Source organism: Homarus americanus, unplaced genomic scaffold (assembly GCF_018991925.1).
Source record: "Homarus americanus isolate GMGI-L3 unplaced genomic scaffold, GMGI_Hamer_2.0 scaffold24694, whole genome shotgun sequence".
Taxonomy (NCBI): Eukaryota; Metazoa; Arthropoda; class Malacostraca; order Decapoda; family Nephropidae; genus Homarus; species Homarus americanus.
In genome coordinates this window covers 10,038,402-10,061,176 of record NW_024732780.1, presented here as the reverse complement: position 1 = coordinate 10,061,176, position 22,775 = coordinate 10,038,402, and the positions used below count along the sequence as shown (strand labels likewise).

Sequence of the window (22,775 nt, the reverse complement as noted above, 5' to 3'; positions counted from 1 at the left end):
AATTGGTTCCAGCTCACCGAAAATTTCCTAAATTCAACAAAAATGGTAGAAAAGTTCACTTACTTTGAGGTGTGTATGTAGAAGGCTCCTGGATGATGATGATGATGATGGGATTTAGAATGGGGTGGAGGAGAAGGAAGAAAAGAAGGCATTGGGGTGGAAGAGAAGTCACCCCATGGCGCCATTTTACCCATAAAATTTTAGCTCTCTGGTTTAATTCAAGATTATTTTCTTTAAATCAATGCTGCACTGCATTATATATTGTCAATATATAAAATATATTTCAAAATGACCAATAATTTGCTTGGAAACACAGACAAAAAGCATTTAGTTGAAGAGTCTCCAAGCAAGATGTACACTCCACTGCAAAGAAACGAAGAGAGACTACTTTCTGGTGTGTTAACAGGCTGGATGGCATGCTTGAAACTGGTTCTTACCTTCAATTATGTTCAATAATTGTTAAAAATATTAAAAAGTTAATATTAAACTTTTAAATTATTGAATAGTATAAACTTCTTGATATTTACTAAAATAGTAAGGAATTTAAGCCCTAAAACCAATTACTGTATTGGCGGACTAATACTACAGCTGGTGGACCGCCAAATGCAAGCGAAATCATGTTGAAGTCAGCTCGTAAAAAACTCGTTAATCAAGGGATTGCTCGTTAACCGAAGTTAAGAATCTTATGGAAGGTAAATCGTTAACCGAAATCTCGTTAAACGAGGCGTTCGTTAACCGAGGGATCACTGTACATCAAAGAATTTGACTGAAATAACCCAAAAGTATTTATACTGTGTCCAGTATTTAAAATGACAAAATTTCAACCTCTCAAGCCACATTAGCCTATTTCAGCAACCTCTGTCCCCCCAAAACACTCTTCCAAGTCAGTTAATGCCATTACGCAAGGTGTGATATGGAGAGAGAGTGAAGTGAGGCGGTCGTGAGGGGAAGTGCAGGGCTTTGTTTACTGACCCTGCCACCAGTACACCCACACAGCTGCTAACTCCTCACCACTTCCAAAGTTTGCTGCCCTTAACACAGGCTAAGAAATATGCCCAGAGGCTGCGCGTGTATAAGCATGTATTTATATCGACCTTTTATAATAAATATTTAAATTCTAACATCCTCTCTGAAGTGCTAATGCCTAGAAATGATTTGCATTTTGATAGTCCAATATATTTAACATTATTTTACATAATAACAGGTCTACTTACTAATTGTGAACACATTTAGTTTGAATTTTCTATGAACCAATCAGCTATTAGTACAGAAGAGGGGTAGGGCCTAAGGGCCAGGTTAGTGTGGAAATGGTTTAGCTAGGTGATTTTGCCTTAGCAGTTTTATATCTAAGCTGCTTCTATGCAGCTATCCAAGGATGGAAGTGCATTATTCTACATTAGGTCAGGTAGGTTGGTTAGGGTATAATTTTGTTATCTCAACATCAACAGAAGGAATGTGATTATGGTATCCACACATGCATGAACTACTTTCACTCTTAACAAAAAAACAAAAACAATTATTCCACTGGTTCCTTGATATTCAAAAGAGAAGAAAACACTTTTCTTCTGTAGAAATTTTTCGTAAAGGTGCTCCTTTTCACAAATCAGTTTCATAAAGTATTACCCTCAGTAAAGCCATACTAATGTGTTTACATTATATGATTTGCTTTCGATAAAATTAACCAACTAAACAAACTGATCCTAGGATGAACTATTTTACCTTTGGTTACATTTAGTAAATTATTTTAGGTTAGGTCAGGTGGGTTTGGTTAGGTAAGGTTGCTGGGAAGCGTTCGGTCAATGACTGAGAAGCCTATGTGCAAACCGATTAAGAAATAAAATTACACCAAAATTAACAATTCCTCCACCTGTTTTGGGAGATTCTTGTAGTAAGAAACATGATATAGAAAATGTTAAAGTTGTGGGTTAATGCAGGACTATAATGGTTGCCCCTCATGTAACGAGGATGGCCAGCCCACAGGCCACCTAGGCGTGGATTTGTTTAAGGTGTAGAAGCTGTTGCCAACACAACGACCACACACTGAGTTAACGAGCTGCATGACCCAGTGTCAAGGAATAGTCCGAGAAGACCGGACAACCCGTTAACTGCACTATATACCTACACTATCACCACCCAACACTGTTGAACTATAATTAGTTTCAAAAGTACTGGGGACCACCAAGTACATATTGAAATATATGCTACCAAATCAAAAGATTATTAAAAAAAGGTATTTAGTTTTGGTCATCCGGGGAGTCTTAGGAATTTAGGTTAGGTTAGATATAGTTCCTGGATTTTGTGGCGGTAATATTACAGTAAACAGCAACAACAGAATTCCGGAAATTCACTACACTCAATATAAATCTTTTTCTGATGATTTTCTTATATTACATTAAGTTAAGTTAGGTTAGGTTAGGGTACGGTATGTTAGGTAAGATCAAAATCATTCAAAACACGTCAAAAACCGCCGTAAAAGCATAAAGATGTCAAAAACTAAAATAAAAAAAATAATAAGCTTTGCCCCTGAACTAAAATTCTACGAAACTCTCCAGACGTGGAAATATTTCACAACTTAGTTCAGTTGGGATGAGTTATGACTCGCTCTATGCACCATGTAATGAAAATGGTATCTGAATTGTAAGATAAGCTGCTTATAAGTTAACTGTGTATATACAGTATACTCAAGATGGTGATAAGGCTTTTTTCCACATATTTATCCCGTGTGAATATCATGCCTCTTTTAAATTCATGAAACATATAAAATTAACCCCTAATATAAGAACTAACATTAACTATAGCCAAGAATGAGTCAGTAATATATATGACACCTTTTCCCGTTATAATACACAGCGGGAGAGTTTGAGCAGCTGACAGAGGTGAAGGTTGTGATGTTTTCCCGGACGTCAGCTGGAGAAGTGGCTGAGAGTAGTGACGTCATACATGTGTACCCTATTCAGGATGTCAGGTTTGCGTTTCTAAAATAGGCCAAATATTTTTTCTAAAATGGTCAAATATAAGGCTAAACCCCTATTTTACCAAATGCTGTGTAATTAATCTTGATCATATTAATTATTAGGCCTACAAAAGTATATAACAAATAATTTTAAATCATAATACATGACTAACAATGAAAAAGAGCAGGGATACCAAGACCTGACTGAATTACTCAGAATAGGCAAACTATACTACAAGCTCTGCCAATAAATTTGTTAAACTAAAAAAGGGGATACCAATCGTTACTTTTACTTTACTTTTATTCTCTCCACCACTGATCGGCTCGTTAGCCGCTTAGGTGATCGGTTACGTCTCTGTTGGCTCTATCAAAACTTTCTTGTTTTGTCATACTGTATCACACAGTAAGGATGAGGATAATATTTTACCGACTGTATATATTGAAAGAAACTTAGATTATACATTATAATTATCAATACTAAGTGTTGTCCAGTTTGAAGGCGTCTCTGGTAAGTAACCTGCATTATTTCCTCAAAATCTTCACATTCCTGCAGTTGCTGCTCTTGTACATCGAGTTGTTGAACAAACTAAGCATCTTATGAGTTATTTGAAACTTATTGTAGCATATTTTATCACAGCAAGATGACTCTTAATTAGTAACACAGCTTCCATGGTTTCTTAGGAGAACCTGTTTCTTGCTTGTCTTGGTATTTGTTAGGCCGGGAAAAAAATTATCTCCACAAAAGTATTATTTAATGGCAATACATGAGCATTCAAAACCATCTGCATAAGTTTAGAAAAACAGTTGACTCCAGCAGCATTTTCATATTTATCCACAGTAACCCAAAACTTAACTGAATCATGTGGTATTTCATCACCAGTAAACTCTTGTTTCCAGTCTACCAAAGAAGTTTGTCATACTGAAGTTACAGAAAAGATGTAATCCTAATTGCTTTCATAGAATCAACAGTGTTATGCAGTTAAGGCTGTAGCAACGGTAACGGACGCACGTGGGATGGGTGTTATCCAGTGTGACCCTACCAAACGAATCCAGGAAAAAAGTCACAGAAAAAAAGGCACGGAAATAACCTAACCTACGAGCAATGCCATCATATATATAATGTGTTGTCAATGTGTACAAGTCATGTGACCTTTTTCCCTATGACTTATGTTTCCGTTCACCTACCAAACATCACGTTTCCCAGTACCCGGTTTCCTCCTGTACAAACACTGGATAGACCATATACCAACCGACCGATGGGCTGGTAAGCTGATAAATGGCATATATATATATATATATATATATATATATATATATATATATATATAACCAATTCAGTTTTTTGCTACGAACTCGTACAAACACCTATCAAAAATGTCATTATTCTTGGTCTCCATCTATCGCTAAGGATACAATCCAAAGCGAGGAATCAGCCTTGTAAACACGAGGGAGTCATAAGATAAACAAGCTCAAGGACCCTCAGTATAAATATAAATTAATCGTCTTTTAAGACAGTTCATTCTCTTTAATCACCACACAGTGTTTGCTAGGACACTTACCCAAATCCCGTAACATTATGGGTTACGCTGTCGAAGCCCTTGGCAAAGCCCATAAACACATTCTCGAAACTGCCACCATGTTCCAGAATTTGAGTCTAAACATTCAGCACCGTAGGTAATTGTGTTAAGCGAGAGCGTCCCGACAATAAAACCGTGTTGGCACCCCTTTACAAGGGCGTTGAATTAATGTAATACATTCACTTGAAGCGGAGAAATCTGTAAACGCAGTGTCATGCAAAATATCTATCGCACGAAATAGGTGGGTGCGGCCGCGACCAGAGCAGGGTAGAGTGGAACCAACTGGTGAAGACTATATTGTGTGGTGTGTAGTGGAATTCTCCCCTACAAACGCTGTTTGTCGCTGCCTAGCCGACCCCACCAATTCCCAGTGTATGCCTCGTGGTCTAGGTCAACCAGCGCCGCCATACACCACGGAGCGGGGGTCAACTGCTAAGCCACGCCTACCCCCGCTATTTAAGACCTGACCTCGTGGTGATCTCTCTCTTTCTACCTACAGCCGCAGCCAGCAACACCTCCTCCTCCGCCGCTGCCTGGCGGCCCTCGCTCCTCCGCCTGCCTGGCGGTCCTCTCTCCCGCTGGCGAGCATGGCGACCCACAAGCTGTCCTTCTCTGAGCGTCCTCACCAACCAGCTCTCTCTACATCACGCTTGTAACCATGCTGCCTTCCCAGCACCAAGCTGCATTGTACATCCAATACAACATGTATATAGAGAGCACATTGTGAGTTTCCTCTTCCATCCTGAGTGTGAACCAAACATCTCATACCCCACAAATGGTGACTCCCGGAGATTCGCACTCACACAGGATGGAGGAGAAACTGATCACGCTCCCAGTCTTCAAGCAACATGGAAGACTGGCTTATCCACCCAGAAGCAGCTCTCATCGGCTCTACAGCTACTGTCTCTACACCGCAGGTTAGACACCCTAGAGCAGCTCTGCTACTCTAAGCAGACACCAGCTCCTCTTCCTGCCCTAAGCACCACGTCCTACCGACCCCAGCACACCCGTCCTGCCTCAGACGCCGACCCCGGCCCAGCAGTAACCCCTGCCGCCCCTGATGCGGCCTCTGTTCCTGAGTGCGGACCCACACACCCCTCTTTTCTCCCTCAGGTACTCCCTGCTAATGTTCTGCACCCTGCTGCTGTCGTGGACCCAGCTGCTGTCACAAGCCCTCATCCGCTGCTGCTGACACAGCCCCTGCTCCTGACCCAGGTCCACACACCCCAGCAGGCGCATCTGTCGACTCTGTACCTGCCGTGAGGGAAGCACAACATTCATCGCCTCCACACACCCTTATTCTCCCTCTCTACTCCCACAGATATTGTGTATCTAGACAGTTGTATCCAGCGACCGGCTCATCACGCCATCGCCGTTGTCTCACATGAGGCATGCACCGCCCGTTCTGCCTCACATGTGCTATGCAACTCTGCAGACAACAAGTCTCCTACACAGCCTGGAGGGAAGGGGGAGTATTGTAGTGGAATTCTCCCCTACAAATGCTGTTTGTCGCTGCCTAGCCGACCCCACCAATTCCCCAGTGTATGCCTCGTGGTCTAGGTCAACCAGCGCCGCCATACACCACGGAGCGGGGGTCAACTGCTAAGCCACGCCTACCCCCGCTATTTAAGACCTGACCTCGTGGTGATCTGTTTCTCCTACCTCTGGCCGCAGCCAGCACCTCCTCCTCCGCCGCTGCCTGGCAGCCCCATCGCTCCTCCACCTGCCTGGTCCTCCTCTGCAGCACCCAACGCAGCCTCCTCTCCGCCTGCCTGGCGGTCCTCTCCTCCGCTGGCAGGCATGGCGACCCCACAAGCTGTCCTCCTGTGGTGTCTCCTGACAGCTCTCTCTCTCTGTCCGCCCTGTATGCCTTCCAACAAGCCAAACCATCAATACAACAGCAGCATGTATATAGAGGCACATTGGGTTTCACTCTATACATGCATGTAATTGTGATTCATTCTCTTCCACCAATTAGCCCACCAGGTGGTTCCACTCCACCTCACTGCTGGTCGCGGTCACCGCGCATGTGTGACTTATTCAGTAAGAGTAGATATTTTGCATGACACTGTACTGTTATATAAGTAAATTAACAGTTTCTTGAAAACTGTACTACTGTACAGTGTACATCACTTGACGTAAAATATTGGTAGAAAGTGTACTATGATATAATCTACAATACAGTTTGACAAAGGTCTCCCTGGTATTTTTTAATTATTTGAAATTTGTTGACTTGTACAGGATTTATAGTATTTTGATGATATTTAAAGACTTTAGCAGTTGAAGCTGTAGTGGATACTCTGTAGGGGTATGCGATATTGGTTCACACTCAGGATGGGATGGAGAAAGGAAACTCACAATGTGCTCACTGTATACATATTGTATTGGATGTACAATGCAGCTTGTTGCTGGGTAGGTAGCATGGTAATAAGCGTTGAGTAGAGAGAGCTGGGTGGTGAGGGTGCCCAGAGTGAGGGCACGCGGCTCGAGGGACGCCAAGGTCGCTGACGGGAGCGGCTGGCACGGAGGTGTTGCTTGCTGGTGGCGCTGGGTAGTAAAAAGAGGATGGTCACAGCGGTGTCAAGCCTTATACGGCGGGAGTAGGCGTGGGTAGATAGTTGACCCCCGCTCCGTGGGCGGCGCTGGAGGCGTAGGCTGGGGGATTCGAGAAGGTTCGGTGCTTGTAAGGGAGGAATCCACTACAACTGCTGACTGATCACTTGCCGTTCGCTTACTAGCCAATCAGCTTTCCAAGTTTAGAAGCTCCAAAAAGTTGTTGGTAGCGAAAGTCAGAGCGGGGAAGATGACAGAGGAAGGAGCAGGAAGTTAGGAAGGGAATTGCAGTGGGAGAGATAGTGCCGTGGCATACAGCAGCGAGTTCCACAGACCAGGCCTCACTCGCGAACTGCGCGGTGATTGGCGCCGCTCATTTCGCACCTCGTCTCTCTGATCCTAGAGAACCATATAAATACACCTCAGCCGCAAACAAGCTCGAGACATCACCATTCAAAATCAACAGACTTAAAATAATTCAACATAATGTCCTGTGGCCTGGACACATACAAGAGCTCACGAATTATACAACATATATCGTACCCTGGACCCAGACGTCATCATAGTAAATTCTCACGGCAGGGGTAATTCAAATAAAATCAAGATATTTAATTACAGAATATACCAAAAAAACAGCCAAAATCCTTTACAAGATGGAGTTGCCATAGCAATTAAAAGAAGCATAAAACATAAAATCCATGATACATTCCAAGAAAACTTTCTGGCAATAGAAATTAACAGCACAACGGCACCTGCTACCTCCCTCCAAGACGACCAATTTTTCCAATAGCAGACATGCTCAGATTGATGAGGAGGAACATACCTGCATACTTTCTGGGTGATCTCAACGCTAGACACCGCATACTAGGACACCATACCAACAACGCAGTAGGCCGGGTCCTGAACACACTAGTGAGCCACGGCAACGTGGTACACCTCGGACCGGAATTCCCCACGTACATCAGAGCAGGCCACACAGGATACCCAGACCTCGTGTTAACAAATCAACACCACCACCTAAACATACTACTCGAACCCGGCCCAATATCCACTAGTGATCATCTCCCTATCATAGCCACACTCTCCACAGCCCCAATACAGATCCCAGCCAGGCTAAGATTCAACTATAACCGGGCTAACTGGGAAAACTTCAAACAAGAATTAAATAACCCGCAACCCATACAATTAGACAACGGGCATACTTCTCTAATAGACCAATCACTGGATATATGGTATGAGCACGTCAGCCAGGCCATGGAACACAACATACCCAAGACCACTCACCGGACATTACCACACCCTCAATACTCACACCAATCAAGAATCATACAGACACAGTTTAGCAACCTAATTAAACTAATCACACAGCAGGGATGGACACCGGAACACAGAAACATATACAACATAATACACGAACAACTAAAAAAGATATCAAAAGAAGCATACAACAGGAACTGGCAGAAGCTGATTTCATAAACGGAAGGAAACTACCATAAACCGAACTGGAAATAAAGCACTTAATGGGAACCTCCAGCAACGAGTCAAACTATATAATAAATAGTAATCAAGTCAAATTAACAGAACCAACCGAACAAGAACCGGAATTTAGATCTTTCTGGAGTAAGATTTTTCAAATCACCAACGAAGAAAACTTAAACTTTTGCATGACCACAGAGAGGGAAGTATCCAACCATATGTCGCAAATAACCCATATTTGGCAACCGAGCCCCACGATCGACCTGAATACACTGGATGACATGTCCCCACTAAACAAACCAATCACGGTGGACGAAATAGTAAGAACACTCAATAGCTTTAAGAACAAGGCTCCTGGAGTCAGTAAAATAAATAAACTCATTTTACAGCAATTACCAAGCAACATGGTACTTCTACTAAGAAATATATTCAACGCATCCATAGCTTCAGGCTACTACCCAAAGAAATTCAAGATAGCAATTATCAGACTGATACCAAAACCGGGAAAAGCCCCCACAGCAGTAGAAAACTACAGACCAATCTCCCTCTTAGAAACTCCGGGAAAAATTTTGGAAAAAATAATTAACCACCGATTAAGAACACACCTGGAACTGGAATACAAATACAACCCTAGACAACACGGATTCAGGAAACACAGAGGAACAAACACAACCATAGCCCTTATATACGAAAGTATTGCAAACGCAATGCATAATAGAGAACAGTGCAACATAGTTTTAAGGGATGTGGCAAAAGCGTTCGATAAGGTCTGGCACTTGGGACTAAATATAAAATAACCAATCAAGAACTCCCTAACAACTTCACTTCTCTACTGTGTAATTTCCTGGACAATAGAGAAGCACACATTATAATAGGCAATCACAAAGGCCCAAGCTTCACACTTTATAGTGGAGTACCACAAGGAAGTAATTTATCCCCAACTCTTTACACAATCTACACTTCAGACATGCCGCCACCAATTCACGATGAATACATCGCATATGCTGATGATGTCACCCAGATCATCCGCCATCCAGGCAAGGCCAAACAGATGATGGCATTAAAAACAGCTCGCGCCATAATACAAATAAATGATTACGAGAAGAGATGGAAAATAAAAACTAATACACAGAAACTAAAAATCATACACATTTCCAGGATAAACTCAGCACCAATCACAGTAAACAACGAAGAAATACAATACTCAAACGAAGGAAAAATACTGGGGCTAACAATAACAAGAACAGGAATAAATAAACACATAACAGAACGAAATAGACTAACCCAAATACAGCTTACCACATTAAGAAGATTCGGCAAAATGGAAGAGAAAATACAACTACATCTATTTAAAGCACTTGTCCGCCCCCATCTTGAATACCCGCCAATACCATTAAACACGATCAGCCTTACCAACCAATTAAAACTTCAGGCAACACAGAACAAAGCCATCCGCAGAGCCTCCAAACAACGTCCCCCATACACAACCAAAATTAAAGAGCTTCACGAAAAATACAATATTTTACCACTGAACATAAGAACATACAGCCAAGCACAGGCAGTATGGTACAAACTAGAAGTAATGGAAGACGAAATATACCATCGACTAAAAACAGAGGACACCACAAGATCACACAGCTGGTGGCCAAAAAGCCTTCTCCATAACCCTCAAGAGCCATAACTATTGTACACTAAATAGTACACAAAAGATGAGAGTATTCCACTAGTTACACAAGGACCTAGTAGACCTCTCCAACTAACACAATAACAAACACCCCCTTGCTAGCTAGCTTTGCCTCCTCCCCCCCCCCTGTTCCCTTGAGCTCGGGCGACCTCTTAGTGCGGCCTTCACCACAGCCAATCAAATCGTCTCTGCTAGGTGGATAGCCCATCTGCTCTTATTCTCTACTACTTTACTTCCCGTTTCATAACTTTCCTTCTACCTTACCTCTTCTCTCCCTTCCCATGGCAAACCATTGCCATTTTATCTTCATTATCATCATCATCATCATCATCACCACTCTACCCAACGTTCTCAAACCAACAGGACCTCTCAATGGCTCCTCACCCAACAGGGCCTCTCAGCAGCTCCTCACCCCAGCAGGACCTCTCACTTGGCTCCTCCCCACCCAACAGGACCTCTCAACAAGCTCCTCACCCAACAGGACCTCTCAACAAGCTCCTCACCAACAAGCTCTCTCAACAAGCTCCTCACCCAACAGGACCTCTCAACAAGCTCCTCACCAACAAGCTCTCTCAACAAGCTCTCTCAACAAGCTCCTCACCCAACAGGACCTCTCAGCAAGCTCCTCCACCCCAACAGGACCACCCTCTCAATGACTCCTCTTTTAACTTAGGACCTCCTCAGCAAGCTCCTCCTGCAGCAACTCCTGGCACTGCACTGTGTACACTTACATATATATATATATATATATATATATATATATATATATATATATATATATACCCAATGTACAAGGATCACGTACCTACGATGATTTACTTGCATATATATATATATATATATATATATATATATATATATATATATATATATATATATATATATATATATATATATATATATATATATATAATTATTTTTTATTTTTTTGCGGGCATTAGCCCACCCGGGCACAGGTCACTGACCCACATAAGGGCTTGGGGGGCAAAAAAGTAATAATAATAATAATAATAATTCATAGTAGATGAAATTTAAAATAAAAAAATAAAATAATAATAACTCTGTAATAACAATAATAATAAAGAACCATAAATACACAAATGAAAAGATCAAAAGTGAGGAACAATATACTGTTTGTATGTTGAGTTGTCAATAGTAAGAGAGACAATTGAGACCCTGCAATTGTGTGTAAATGAGGCAGAAAGTCAGAGCAGCAACCTGGGACTTGGTCACAATTTTCGTGATGCCATATGGCAGCAGGGTCTACCATTAGACAATATATTATGCTTCCAATATCTTCCACGGCGGTAGTACCTCCCTGTTTGGTAGCTGCCGACTGCCTACTGTCTATTACATGTCATCTGTGATGTTTTACACACACACACAACGTTACAAACTTACATTTCTTTAAGTAAAAATTCACAATAGTTTTCAAAGACTTTTATTGAGACAACATTGCATACAGAAACAAACGGAAGACTCAGAGGTCACACAATAACTTCTCACTGGCCGAGGTGTCATGATCCCCACACCTGTTATGGGATGGGGTCATGACCTGCAATGGGATGGGGTCATGACATGTTAGGTAGGGTGATGACATTTTGTGGGGTTTATGACCTACTGTAATGTGGGGTCATGACCTGTTGTAATGTGGGGTCATGACCTATTGTAATGTGGGGGTCATGACCTATTGTAATGTGGGGGTCATGACCTATTGTAATGTGGGGTCATGACCTATTGTAATGTGGGGTCATGACCTGTTGTAATGTGGGGTCATGACCTGTTGTAATGTGGAGTCATGACCTATTGTAATGTAGGGGTCATGACCTATTGCAATGTGGGGTCATGACCTATTGTAATGTGGGGGTCATGACCTGTTGTAATGTGGGGTCATGACCCATTGTAATGTGGGGTCATGACCCATTGTAATGTGGGGGTCATGACCTATTGTAATGTGGGGTATGACCTGTTGTAATGTGGGGTCATGACCTGTTGTAATGTGGGGTCATGACCTGTTGCTAATAAGGGTCATGGCCCTATTATGTGGGGATCATGACCTATTGTAAGGGATCATGACTATTGTAATGTGGGGTCATGACTATTGTAATAATAGAGGTCACTGTGACCTATTATTGCAGTAATTGGGGGTCATGACCTGTTGTGGGGTCATGACCTGTTGTAATGTGGGGTCATGACTGTTATGTATAATAAGGGTCATGACCTGTTGTAATGTGGGCCATGACCTATTGCAAAATGTGGGGTCCATGATCTGTTGTAATGTGGGGTCATGACCTGTATATGTGGTCTGGCCCTATTGTAATGTGGGGTCATGACCTGTTGTAATGTGGGGGTCATGACCTATTGTAATGTGGGATCATGACCTGTTGTAATGTGGGGTCATGACCTGTTGTAATGTGGGGGTCATGACCTGTTGTAATGTGGGGGTCATGACCTATTGTAATGTGGGGTCATGACCTGTTGTAATGTGGGGGTCATGACCTATTGTAATGTGGGGTCATGACCTGTTGTAATGTGGGGTCATGATATCTTGTGAGGTAAAGTTATGACCGCAAGTGAGGTGAGATAATTTGTTGGGGGGTCATAAAATTTCGAGAATAATTGACTTATCGACTAATCTCAACCCATTTAAATTTGTCCCTAGCAACCGTGACAGCTCAGACAAGCGGCACGGTTGCTAAGGACACAAATGGATCACATGAAGATTAGCCCTCCTAATGCTATCGGGGGTTAAGTAAGGTTGGGACTAATTTCCACGTGATCAACATAATGTACTATAGGAGCATCTTTTAACCATCAGGACCGCATTATCAGAATTCCTTCGTCATATCTGAGGGTTAGCGACCACAGTCCTCCATCCATCCCAGTCCCTACCTTCCCCTGACCCACCTACCACCAACTTTACCCATTAATATTTATGTTATTATTATCACATCATCCTTAATTATATGACTAAAGTATCTCATTTGTATTTTTCTGTACATTTAAAGTATTTATCTTGAAGTTTTGCTCATCTTAATTTGTTTTCCTGTCAGTGTAGCTTCTTCTTAGCATTCGTTCACAAAAAATAAAGAGTGTGTGCGTTTCTAGGCCAAATTTACAGGATCTCTGCACTGCTGCCCTGGTTATATGACGACGTAAAGCTTAAAGATACGTCGTCTTATGCTGGCTTGTGTTTGGTAGATACAATAAGACGTTGTTGTCCATTTGTCTGTCAGTTTCCCGGAGTGTATTTGTTGTTAGTGAGGTGCTGATGGTTCTGTTGGGGGGTAGTGCTGGTGGTTCTGTTGGGGGGTAGTGCTGGTGGTTCTGGAGATGGCACAAGGGGATCTCGTCAGGGAGGAGGGAAGGGTTCTGTGGATGATATCTGTGGGTTCTATCGCCCAAGAAGTACTTTATTTATCGACTCCTTCGTCAGGGTGACACTGAGGGGGTGAGGGGGGAAGGGGGTCATATGATGTAAAATTGGTGGCATGGTTAATAAGAGGAGGCTGGAGGTTATTATACAGGAAGAAAAAAAAAGTAGCAGTAGTAGTAGTAGTGGTGATGGTGATGGTAGTATTAATATAGTGATGGTGGTGGTGATGTGAAGTAGTAATAGTAGCTGTAGTTGTGGGTGGTGATAGTAGTAGTGGCACCCTCTACGCTGATGATTTCATACACCTCTTCCTTACGAACCCCCAGCCGATAAACGTAGGGGATATGGGTACATACCTCGTCCAATTCCATCTGTAATATATTAAACAGTTGTAACATTATAAACGAGAGATGAAGGTTAGGTTAGATTAGGTTCACACAGACACACACACACTAAAAATATTAACTCCCCCACAAACAGACACAGACAGACTAGGTTAGATTAGGTTCACACAGACACACACTCACCAAAAATATCCCTCCACAAACAGACGGATACAAAACCTACACATTACCTCCTGACGGTGTCCATGCCTACGGGAAGGTTATAACAAGAATGGTCCATGGCAGATTCTTCACTAGGGGGCTTTAACTGATCCTTCCACGCCACCATCCCTCGCTCCTCGTCCGTCCCTAGAGAGAAAGGTCAGGTCAGGTTAGCTTAAGTTGAAATAGTTAAAATAATGGTTAATTTAGGTTAGGTCAGGTTAAGTTGAGGTAGACGTTAATATTGGTTATGTCAGGTCATGTTGAGATAAATGTTTGTAATGGTTAAGTTAGGTCAGGTCAGGTCAGGTCATGTTGATATAGAGCTTAATAATGGTTAATTTAGGTCAGGTTAAGTTGAGATATAACTTAATAATGGTTAAGATAGATCAGGTCAGGTTAAGTCGACGTAGAGATTAATATTGGTTAAGTTAGGTCAGGTCAGGTGAAGTTGAGATAGAGGTTAATAATGGTTAAGCCAGTTCAAGTCAGGTCAAGTTAAGACAGAGGTTAATAATGATTACGTCAGGTCAGGTCAAGTTGAGATAGAGTTTAGTTAGGTTAGGTAAGGATAGCAATTAGCAAGGTTAGTTAAGGTAAGGATAGGTCTTAATGACGTCAGTTAAGGCAGAAATGGGTCTTAATTACTTGGCTGGGGTGAGGAGACCAGGAGGGGAGGTGGCTGGGGTGAGACCAGGAATTGGCTGGGGTGAGGGAACAAGGAGGGTGGCTGGGGTGGGGAGACAAGGAGGGTGGCTGGGGTGAGACAAGGAGGTGGCTGGAATGAAACAAGTGGTGGCTGGGGTGAGACAAGGAGGTGGCTGGGGTGAGACCAGGAGGTGGCTGGGGTGAGACAGGAGGAGGTGGCTGGGGTGAGACAAGGAGGGTGGCTGGAATGAGAACAAGGAGGTGAGGTGGCTGGGGTGAGACAGGAGGAGGTGGCTGGGGTGAGACAGGAGGTGGCTGGGGTGAGACCAGGAGGGAGGTGGCTGGGTGAGGGAACAGGAGGGTGGCTGGGGGTGAGGAGACAAGGAGGTGGCTGGGGTGAGAACAAGGAGGTGGCTGGGGTGAGACAGGAGGTGGCTGGGGGTGAGAACAGGAGAATGGCTGGGGTGAGGAGACCAACCTACCTGGGATAGTGTTGTCAAGGAAAAAGCCGAGACAGCCTCCTACAAACATGGACGTCTTCAACAGTACCGATAACACCTGATCCAACATAGGTACTGACGTCTGGATAATTCTCAGGTTTTCTGGTTTCGCCATCCACTGTAGAGGAAGTAATGGGTGTTAGTGATGCTTGCGTGGTGGTTAAAGGTGTTAGTGGTCCTGGAATGGTGGTTAGGTTAAACGTGTAAGAGTGGTGTAAGTGGTGTAGGTGGTGTAAGTGGGTGTATTAACTATATAATTATTTGCATCCCTTGACAAAGACTGACACACGATACAATGATGCACTGTACACTACACACACACACACTGTCTCTCTCTCTCTCTCTCTCTCTCTCTCTCTCTCTCTCTCTCTCACCATGGGCAGAGCCATCCCGAAGAAAAAGCCAATGAGTTCCTGGAGGTTGGTCGACGTACTGAAGGTTGAGCCGACGGAGGCTGATGAACACACAGAAGATGCCGCCGATGATGGGCTCTGGGATGGTGATGAGCAGAGCCCCGACCTTTGCCAGGCCACACAGGGCATGATAGCTGCGCGCTGGACTGCACCACGACGGCTCCCAACCTGTACATGCATATACGTTGGTTGCTAAATCTGGTAGGTCTTTTTGGTTATGAGTCCCCCTGTATACATGACACATACAAACATTGGTTACTTCGTCAGGTAGGTCTTTGGTTATGAGTCCCCCTGTATACATGACACATACAAACATTGGTTACTTCGTCAGGTAGGCCTTTGGTTATGAGTCCCCCTGTATACATGACACATACAAACATTGGTTACTTCGTCAGATAGGCCTTTGGTTATGAGTCCCCCTGTATACATGACACATACAAACATTGGTTACTTCGTCAGGTAGGTCCTTAACTATAAAATCACCTGAACATCACCAAGTATAGTTTCTAAAAAAATAAACCACATCCCATTACTGATATATTCCCTACCCTCGTCAAGGCTATATACGGGGGAGGGGGGGGAGAGGGGGGGAGAGGAGGTTGTTCATGGTTCAGAGTGTGACACAAGCGGGAGTGTGTACAATAGAACAGGAAATCGCGTATAATCACACTGTGCACACTGTGGTTTACCCTCCGTCCACACACCCCTCCTCTCGTGTCCATTATAACACAGATGTTCTATACACCTGTTCATATATGGGTCCTCATGGGTCACAGTGTTATTGGGTCACAGCTTAAATGGGTCACAGTGTTATTGGGGCACAGTGTTATTGGGTCACAGTGTTATTGGGTCACAGCTTAAATGGGTCACAGTGTTATTGGGTCACAGTGTTATTGGGGCACAGTGTTATTGGGACCCAGCTTTAATAGACACTGGTGAAAATAAGACATTTTCCTAATAGGCTCCATTGTTATGCTTTTTAATCCTAAGTTAGATTAGGTCGGGTCAGGTAAGGCTAGGTTGAGTTAGGTTAGGTTTGGTTAGGTTAGGTTAGGTTAAGTAAGGACTCTCACAAGAGCCCCCGTGACCTGCCAACAGCCTGGGATACCCACCTTGGTGACACCAATGGCCCCGACGTTCTGGGAGTAGGAAGTGGTGCCACTCCCCGTGCCCCACAGCCCTGCCAGAATAGTGCCAAGTCCCTCGATCCAGATACCCCGGTTGATGGCATGCTTGGGGGGTGCCGGCGCTCCTGCGGGCCAGCACGAGAGTAAACAATGTAAACAAGGTGTAAACATTAAATAATCATTAGAAGTTGTTTACATTAAGTAGTCATAAGTAATAACAGTCAAGATCAACTTATACATATTTTTCCACCAATCACAGCCAGGATCTGTCACTAAATAGCCAATCACAATTAGAGTTCTATTATTAGCACGTAATTTTTTCCACCAATCACTGCCAGGATCTGTCACTAAATAGCCAATCACAGTTAGGGTTCTATTATTAGCACGTAATTTTTTCCACCAATCACAGCCAGGATCTGTCACTAAATAGCCAATCACAGACTTTACATGATATTCACAGTGAGAGTTAATTGACCTCAGATTAATTCAAAGAGGAAACAATGGAAGGAAGGAAGGAGGGAGAGAGAGAGAAGGAGGAAGACAGGGATGTTAGGTAAGAGGAAGAAGATAGGAAGAAATTCGAGGAGAAGAATAAAGGAAGTAGGAAGGGAAAGTAAAGGAGAAAGAAAGGAACGAAGACAGTCGAGAAGAGAGAGAGAGAGAGAGAGAGAGAGAGAGAGAGAGAGACTCACCAGACAATCTAGCACAAGCAAAGTAGTCACCAACGCTCTCCACGATGCTTGCGAGGACACCAGCCAACATACCAAGCACTCCTGCCACGCTCACTGTAGGCAGCCCCCACTGACCTGTAAAGTGGTGTAGGTAGGTTAGTGCCTGCCCCCACTGACCTGTAAAGTGGTGTAGATGGGTTAGTACAGTATAAATGGTCCTTGATATTCTTATACAGATACGAACAGGCATTTCTGCAGATACTCACAACTCCTACAGGTACTCACAACACCTACAGGTACTCACAACACCTACAGGATACTCACAACTCCTACAGGTACTCACAGCACCTACAGGATACTCACAACACCTACAGGATACTCACAACACCTTCAGGATACTCACAACACCTACAGGATACTTACAACACCTTCAGGATACTCACAACACCTTCAGGATACTCACAACACCTTCAGGATACTCACAACACCTACAGGATACTCACAACACCTTCAGATACTCCTGGCTTACCTTCAGGATACTCCCCAACACCTTCAGGATTACTCACAACACCTTCAGGATTACTCACAACACCTACAGGATACTCACAGCACCTTCAGGATACTCACAGCACCTTCAGGATACTCACAACACCTCTACAGGATCTCTAGCACCAGATACTCTGGGGTAGGGAACATGGAACCAAGACGACTCCGTGATCATATCTAGTCTATGAGATCAGATCTGGCGAGGTTGTCATCAGTACGGACCTCCGTCTACCGTTAAGATCCAGCACGTTCCGCCTGCATACCACCGCCAACAGTACCTGTGTGAGAGAGGGTAGTGAAGAGAGAGAGACTATTTCATTTTCATCTTACTTACAGAAGGAGTTGGTGGGTGTGGTTTACCTGTGTGGTGTGTGTGTGTGTGTGTGTGTGTGTGTGCTACTAAAAGCCCCCCTTTTTGCAGTTAGCCCACCTGGCACTTGTGCTTTGACCCACATAAGGGGCCTGGAGGACTGAAATGTAATAATAATAATAATAATAATTCAGAGAAGTAAAATTTATAATAACAAATAAAAAAATAATAATAAAATAACAATGATAATAACAATAATAATAATAAACCATAAAAAAAGATCAAAAGTGAGGAACCATAATATATGTATGTTGTGTTGTCAATAATAAGAGAAACAATTGAGACCCTGCAATTGTGTGTAAATGAGGCAGAAAGTCAGAGCAGCAACCTGGGACTTGGTCACATATGGCAGCAGGGTCTACCATTAGGCAACACATTATGCTTCCAATGTCTTCCCAGGCGGTAGTACCTCCCTGTTTGGTAGCTGCCTACTACCATCAACAAAAACAAAATAGTGTGTGTTTATTTTTCTCAAAGACGATATGATTGGCTAAAATCTATTACGTCATCATTTAAGGGTTGCTTCTAGTGATGTCTGTTTATTGGTTAAAATCTATTGCGTCATCATTTAAGGGTTGCTTCTAGTGATGTCTGTTTATTGGTTAAAATCTATTACGTCATCATTTAAGGGTTGCTTCTAGTGATGTCTGTTTATTGGTTAAAGTAAGATACGCTGTTTATATTGTTTCCTTTTTTAAGTAAGATATTGATTGGTTCATTATTTACGTCCCTCATGACAATACCAGTGGATGAGATATTCCATTAGGTGCGTGTGCAACATCAAGACTCGTGGGTTACTTGACCTCACACACAGAACACCCACCCACCTACCTACCCCAAGGCTATACAGCACAGGCCCTTTATAGACATTGGCTATTGTATACGCACACACACACACACACACACACACACACTTCCTTTACCTACCCCTTTCACTTTTCCCTTGGTCCCATCCTCCTCTCTCCCGTCTAATACCCCCACACCTCTTCCTCCCTACCACCCCTTCCTCAATTCCCTCCTCTCCTATTACCTAACTCCTACTACCTACACCTCCCCTATCTCCCCCTCACCACACCCCTCCCCCCTACCTCACCTACCGGGAAGAGTTTGAAGACGTAGATGTTAATTCGGGTGAAGCCTCTCTCTCTTGACCAGGTAAACCCAGGTAGTGCCACCTCGCTCAGGTACTGGGAAAACAACACCAGTAACACGATCGTCCTGGGGAAAACAAAATGGGGTGGGTTATGTAAAGGGGTTCTAGATGATATTCGGAGTTATTTAAAAGGATTCTGGGATTGTTAAAGGGGTTCTAAGATTAATAAAGGGGTTCTGGGGTTGTTTAAGGAGTTAATAGTTTGCTAAAAGGGTTCTGGGATTGGTTAAGGGTTTCTGAGTGGAATCTGGGGTCAGTTTAAAGGGTTCTGAGTGGAATTAAGGTATTTTTAAGGGTCTGGGGATGATATTTATGGATTTAAAGTAATGATGGAATTGTAGTGAGTTTTAGGTAAGCTTCAGTAGTTTTGGTCAAATTTAAGGCCATTTTCAGTAGTTCTAGACAAGTTTAAGCTCAGTTTCAGCAGTTCTCGTTAAGTCAGTTTCAGTAGTTCATGGCTCTGGTTTTGTAATTTTAAAACTTTTGAAAGAAATTTTTTACATATATAAACATAGCTTTCCATACACTGTTACTTAATATATATATAGTGCATATTGAGAGAGAGAGAGAGAGAGAGAGAGAGAGAGAGAGAGAGAAGAAAACAGTAAAGAAAGATAGACAGAGAGAGACAGAGAACCACAAACAGTAAAAATACAAACAAACAGATATACAGAACCAAAAACAGACGGATACACACAAAAATAGACAGTAACTCACATAGAGGCGATACCCCAGTGAGAGGATGCCTTGCTAGCTGCGACAGGGTACAGCGAAAAGCCAATGAGAGTGACTGTCGGTACAATCACCAGGGGACTAATCCATCGTAGTAATGCCCCGATAGCTCCTGTACGGGTGGATGTTACATTTTAGTACATGGTGTTACATTTTAGTACATGGTGTTACATTTTAGTACATGGTGTTACATTTTAGTACATGGTGTTACATTTTAGTACATGGTGTTACATTTTAGTACATGGTGTTATAAATTAGTAAGGAATAGTACATCTTTGTATAGGAGAGTACATGGGATTAAATATTGGTACAGTATATGAGAGTACATTTTAGTACACATTAGTAGATCGTAGTACTTTAAAGGTTAAAATGAAGTACAAACATGAGTTCCTATTAGATAAGGAGAGTACATGTAATAGATGAGTACATTTAAGGTTATTTGAGTACATTGTATCTTCTTTTTTTTACGGGGATTAGCCCACCCGGACACAGGTCACTGACCCACATCGGGGCCTGGGGGGCGAAAATGTAATAATAATAATAATAATAAATAATAGTCATAATAATTCATAATAAATAAAATTTATGATAAAACAAACAAAAATAAAATAATAACCTAATGATAATGATACAGTAACTGTAATAATAATAATAATTTTAATAATAAAGAACTATAAATACAAAAATGAAAAAAAGATCAAAAGTGAGAAACAATATATGTATGTTGTGTTGTCAAGGTAAGAGAAACAATTGAGACCTGCAATTGTGTGTAAATGAGGCAGAAAGTCAGATCATCAACCTGGGACTTGGTCACATATGGCAGCAGGGTCTACCATTAGACAACACATTATGCTTCCAATATCTTCCCAGGCGGTAGTACCTCCCTGTTTGGTTGCTGCCTACTACCTACTACCTACTCCTACTATAATAGTACACTTTATAATGAGTACACTTAAGAGAATACTGCAAGAGATAAAGTGGTTTCTCTATGTATCTCTCACTCTCTCTCAGTACGACCTAGCCACCAATTCTCTCTCTCTCTCTCAGTACGACCTAGCCACCTATTCTCTCTCTCTCTCTCTCTCTCTCTCTCTCTCTCAGCCAATTTCATTCTCTCTCTCTGTACGACCTTAACCACCTATTCTCTCTCTCTCTCTCTTGTATTGACCTAACCACCTATTCTCTCTCTCTCAGTAATGACTTAACCACCTATTCTCTCTCTCAGTACTAATTTTAATCCACTTATTCTCTCCTCTGTGCAGACTCAACCAATCTATCTTCCTCTCTCTCTCTCAGTACGACCTAACCACCCATTCTCTCTCTCTCTCTCTCTCAGTACGACCCAATCCAATCTATCTCTCTCTCTCTCTCTCTCAGTACGACCCAACCACCCATTCTCTCTCTCCTGGCAATGACCCAATCCACCTATTCTCTCTCTCTCCTCAGTACGACCTAGCCACCTATTCTCTCTCTCTCTCAGTACGAACTTAACCACCTATTCTCTCTCTCTCTCTCCCAGCACGACCCAATCCACCCATTTCTCTCTCTCTCAGTACGACCTAAATCCACCTATTCTCTCTCTCCTCAGTACGTGACCCAACCAATCTATCTCTCTCTCTCTCCAGTAATGACTCAACCACACCCATTCTCTTCTCCAGCATGACCTAACCACTCTATTCTCTCTCTGCACACTCCAATCCACTTATTCTCTCTCTAGTACGACCTAACCACCTAATCTCTCTCTCAGTACGACCTAGCCACCTATTCTCTCTCTCAGTACGACCTAGCCATCTATCTCTCTCCTCAGTACGACCTAACCCACCTATTCTCTCTCCAGTACGACCTAACCACCTATCTTCTCCTCAGTAATGACCTAACCACCTATTCTCTCTCTCCAGTACGACCTAAATCCAATTCTATTCTCTCTCAGTACGACCTAGCCACCTATTCTCCTCCTCAGCACGACCTTAACCACCTATCTCTCTCTCCTAGTACGACTCCAAACTGACTTATTCTCTCTCTCCAGTACGACTTCCAACTAATTTTATTCTCTCTCTCTCTCTCTCAGTACGACCTAACCACCTATTCTCTCTCTCTCTCAGTACGACCTAGCCACCTATTCTCTCTCTCTCTCTCTCAGTACGCCGACCTAGCTACTTACTCTCAGTACGACCTAACCACCTATTCTCTCTCTCTCTCAGTACGACCTAGCCACCTATTCTCTCTCTCTCTCTCTCTCTCTCACTTGTATTGCCCACGAAGACTTGAAAAACACTAGCAACGCATAACTTCCTATTGCGTGTAAGAACAGAGGAAACTGCAGTTGCCTTATTGGTCCATACTAAGCAGCCCCTTGTAGGTCTATTGGTCCATACTAGGCAGCCCCTTGTAGGTCTATTGGTCCATACTAGGCAGCCCCTTGTAGGTCTATTGGTCCATACTAGGCAGCCC

At 43.0% G+C, this 22,775-nt stretch overlaps 2 protein-coding genes across 21 annotated transcripts in view; both read right to left on the bottom strand.

The window, feature by feature from the left end:
- Window positions 1-22,775, bottom strand: part of LOC121869098 (solute carrier family 23 member 1-like) — a 56,676-nt gene that overhangs the window by 3,399 nt on the left and 30,502 nt on the right. For 5 of the 20 annotated variants that reach the window (XM_042370257.1, XM_042370258.1, XM_042370264.1 and 2 more), the window contains 2 exons: window positions 12,578-12,765; window positions 11,669-12,255 (listed from right to left, as the gene is read on the bottom strand). The gene's annotated coding sequence lies outside the window, so the exon portion shown is untranslated. Of the gene's footprint in view, window positions 1-11,668; window positions 12,256-12,506; window positions 12,536-12,577; window positions 12,766-22,775 lie in introns of those variants that run through there. The other 15 variants (XM_042370266.1, XM_042370269.1, XM_042370268.1 and 12 more) reach the window with 12 other exon arrangements.
- The window catches only part of LOC121868973 (solute carrier family 23 member 2-like), a 25,749-nt gene that overhangs the window by 1,057 nt on the left and 1,917 nt on the right, over window positions 1-22,775 (bottom strand). Inside the window, 8 exon segments of the mRNA XM_042370006.1 lie at window positions 13,923-13,990; window positions 14,194-14,311; window positions 15,687-15,851; window positions 15,854-15,893; window positions 16,838-16,977; window positions 17,545-17,658; window positions 18,053-18,135; window positions 20,310-20,436. Of these exon segments, the coding sequence (XP_042225940.1) occupies window positions 13,923-13,990; window positions 14,194-14,311; window positions 15,687-15,851; window positions 15,854-15,893; window positions 16,838-16,977; window positions 17,545-17,658; window positions 18,053-18,135; window positions 20,310-20,436 (855 nt within the window).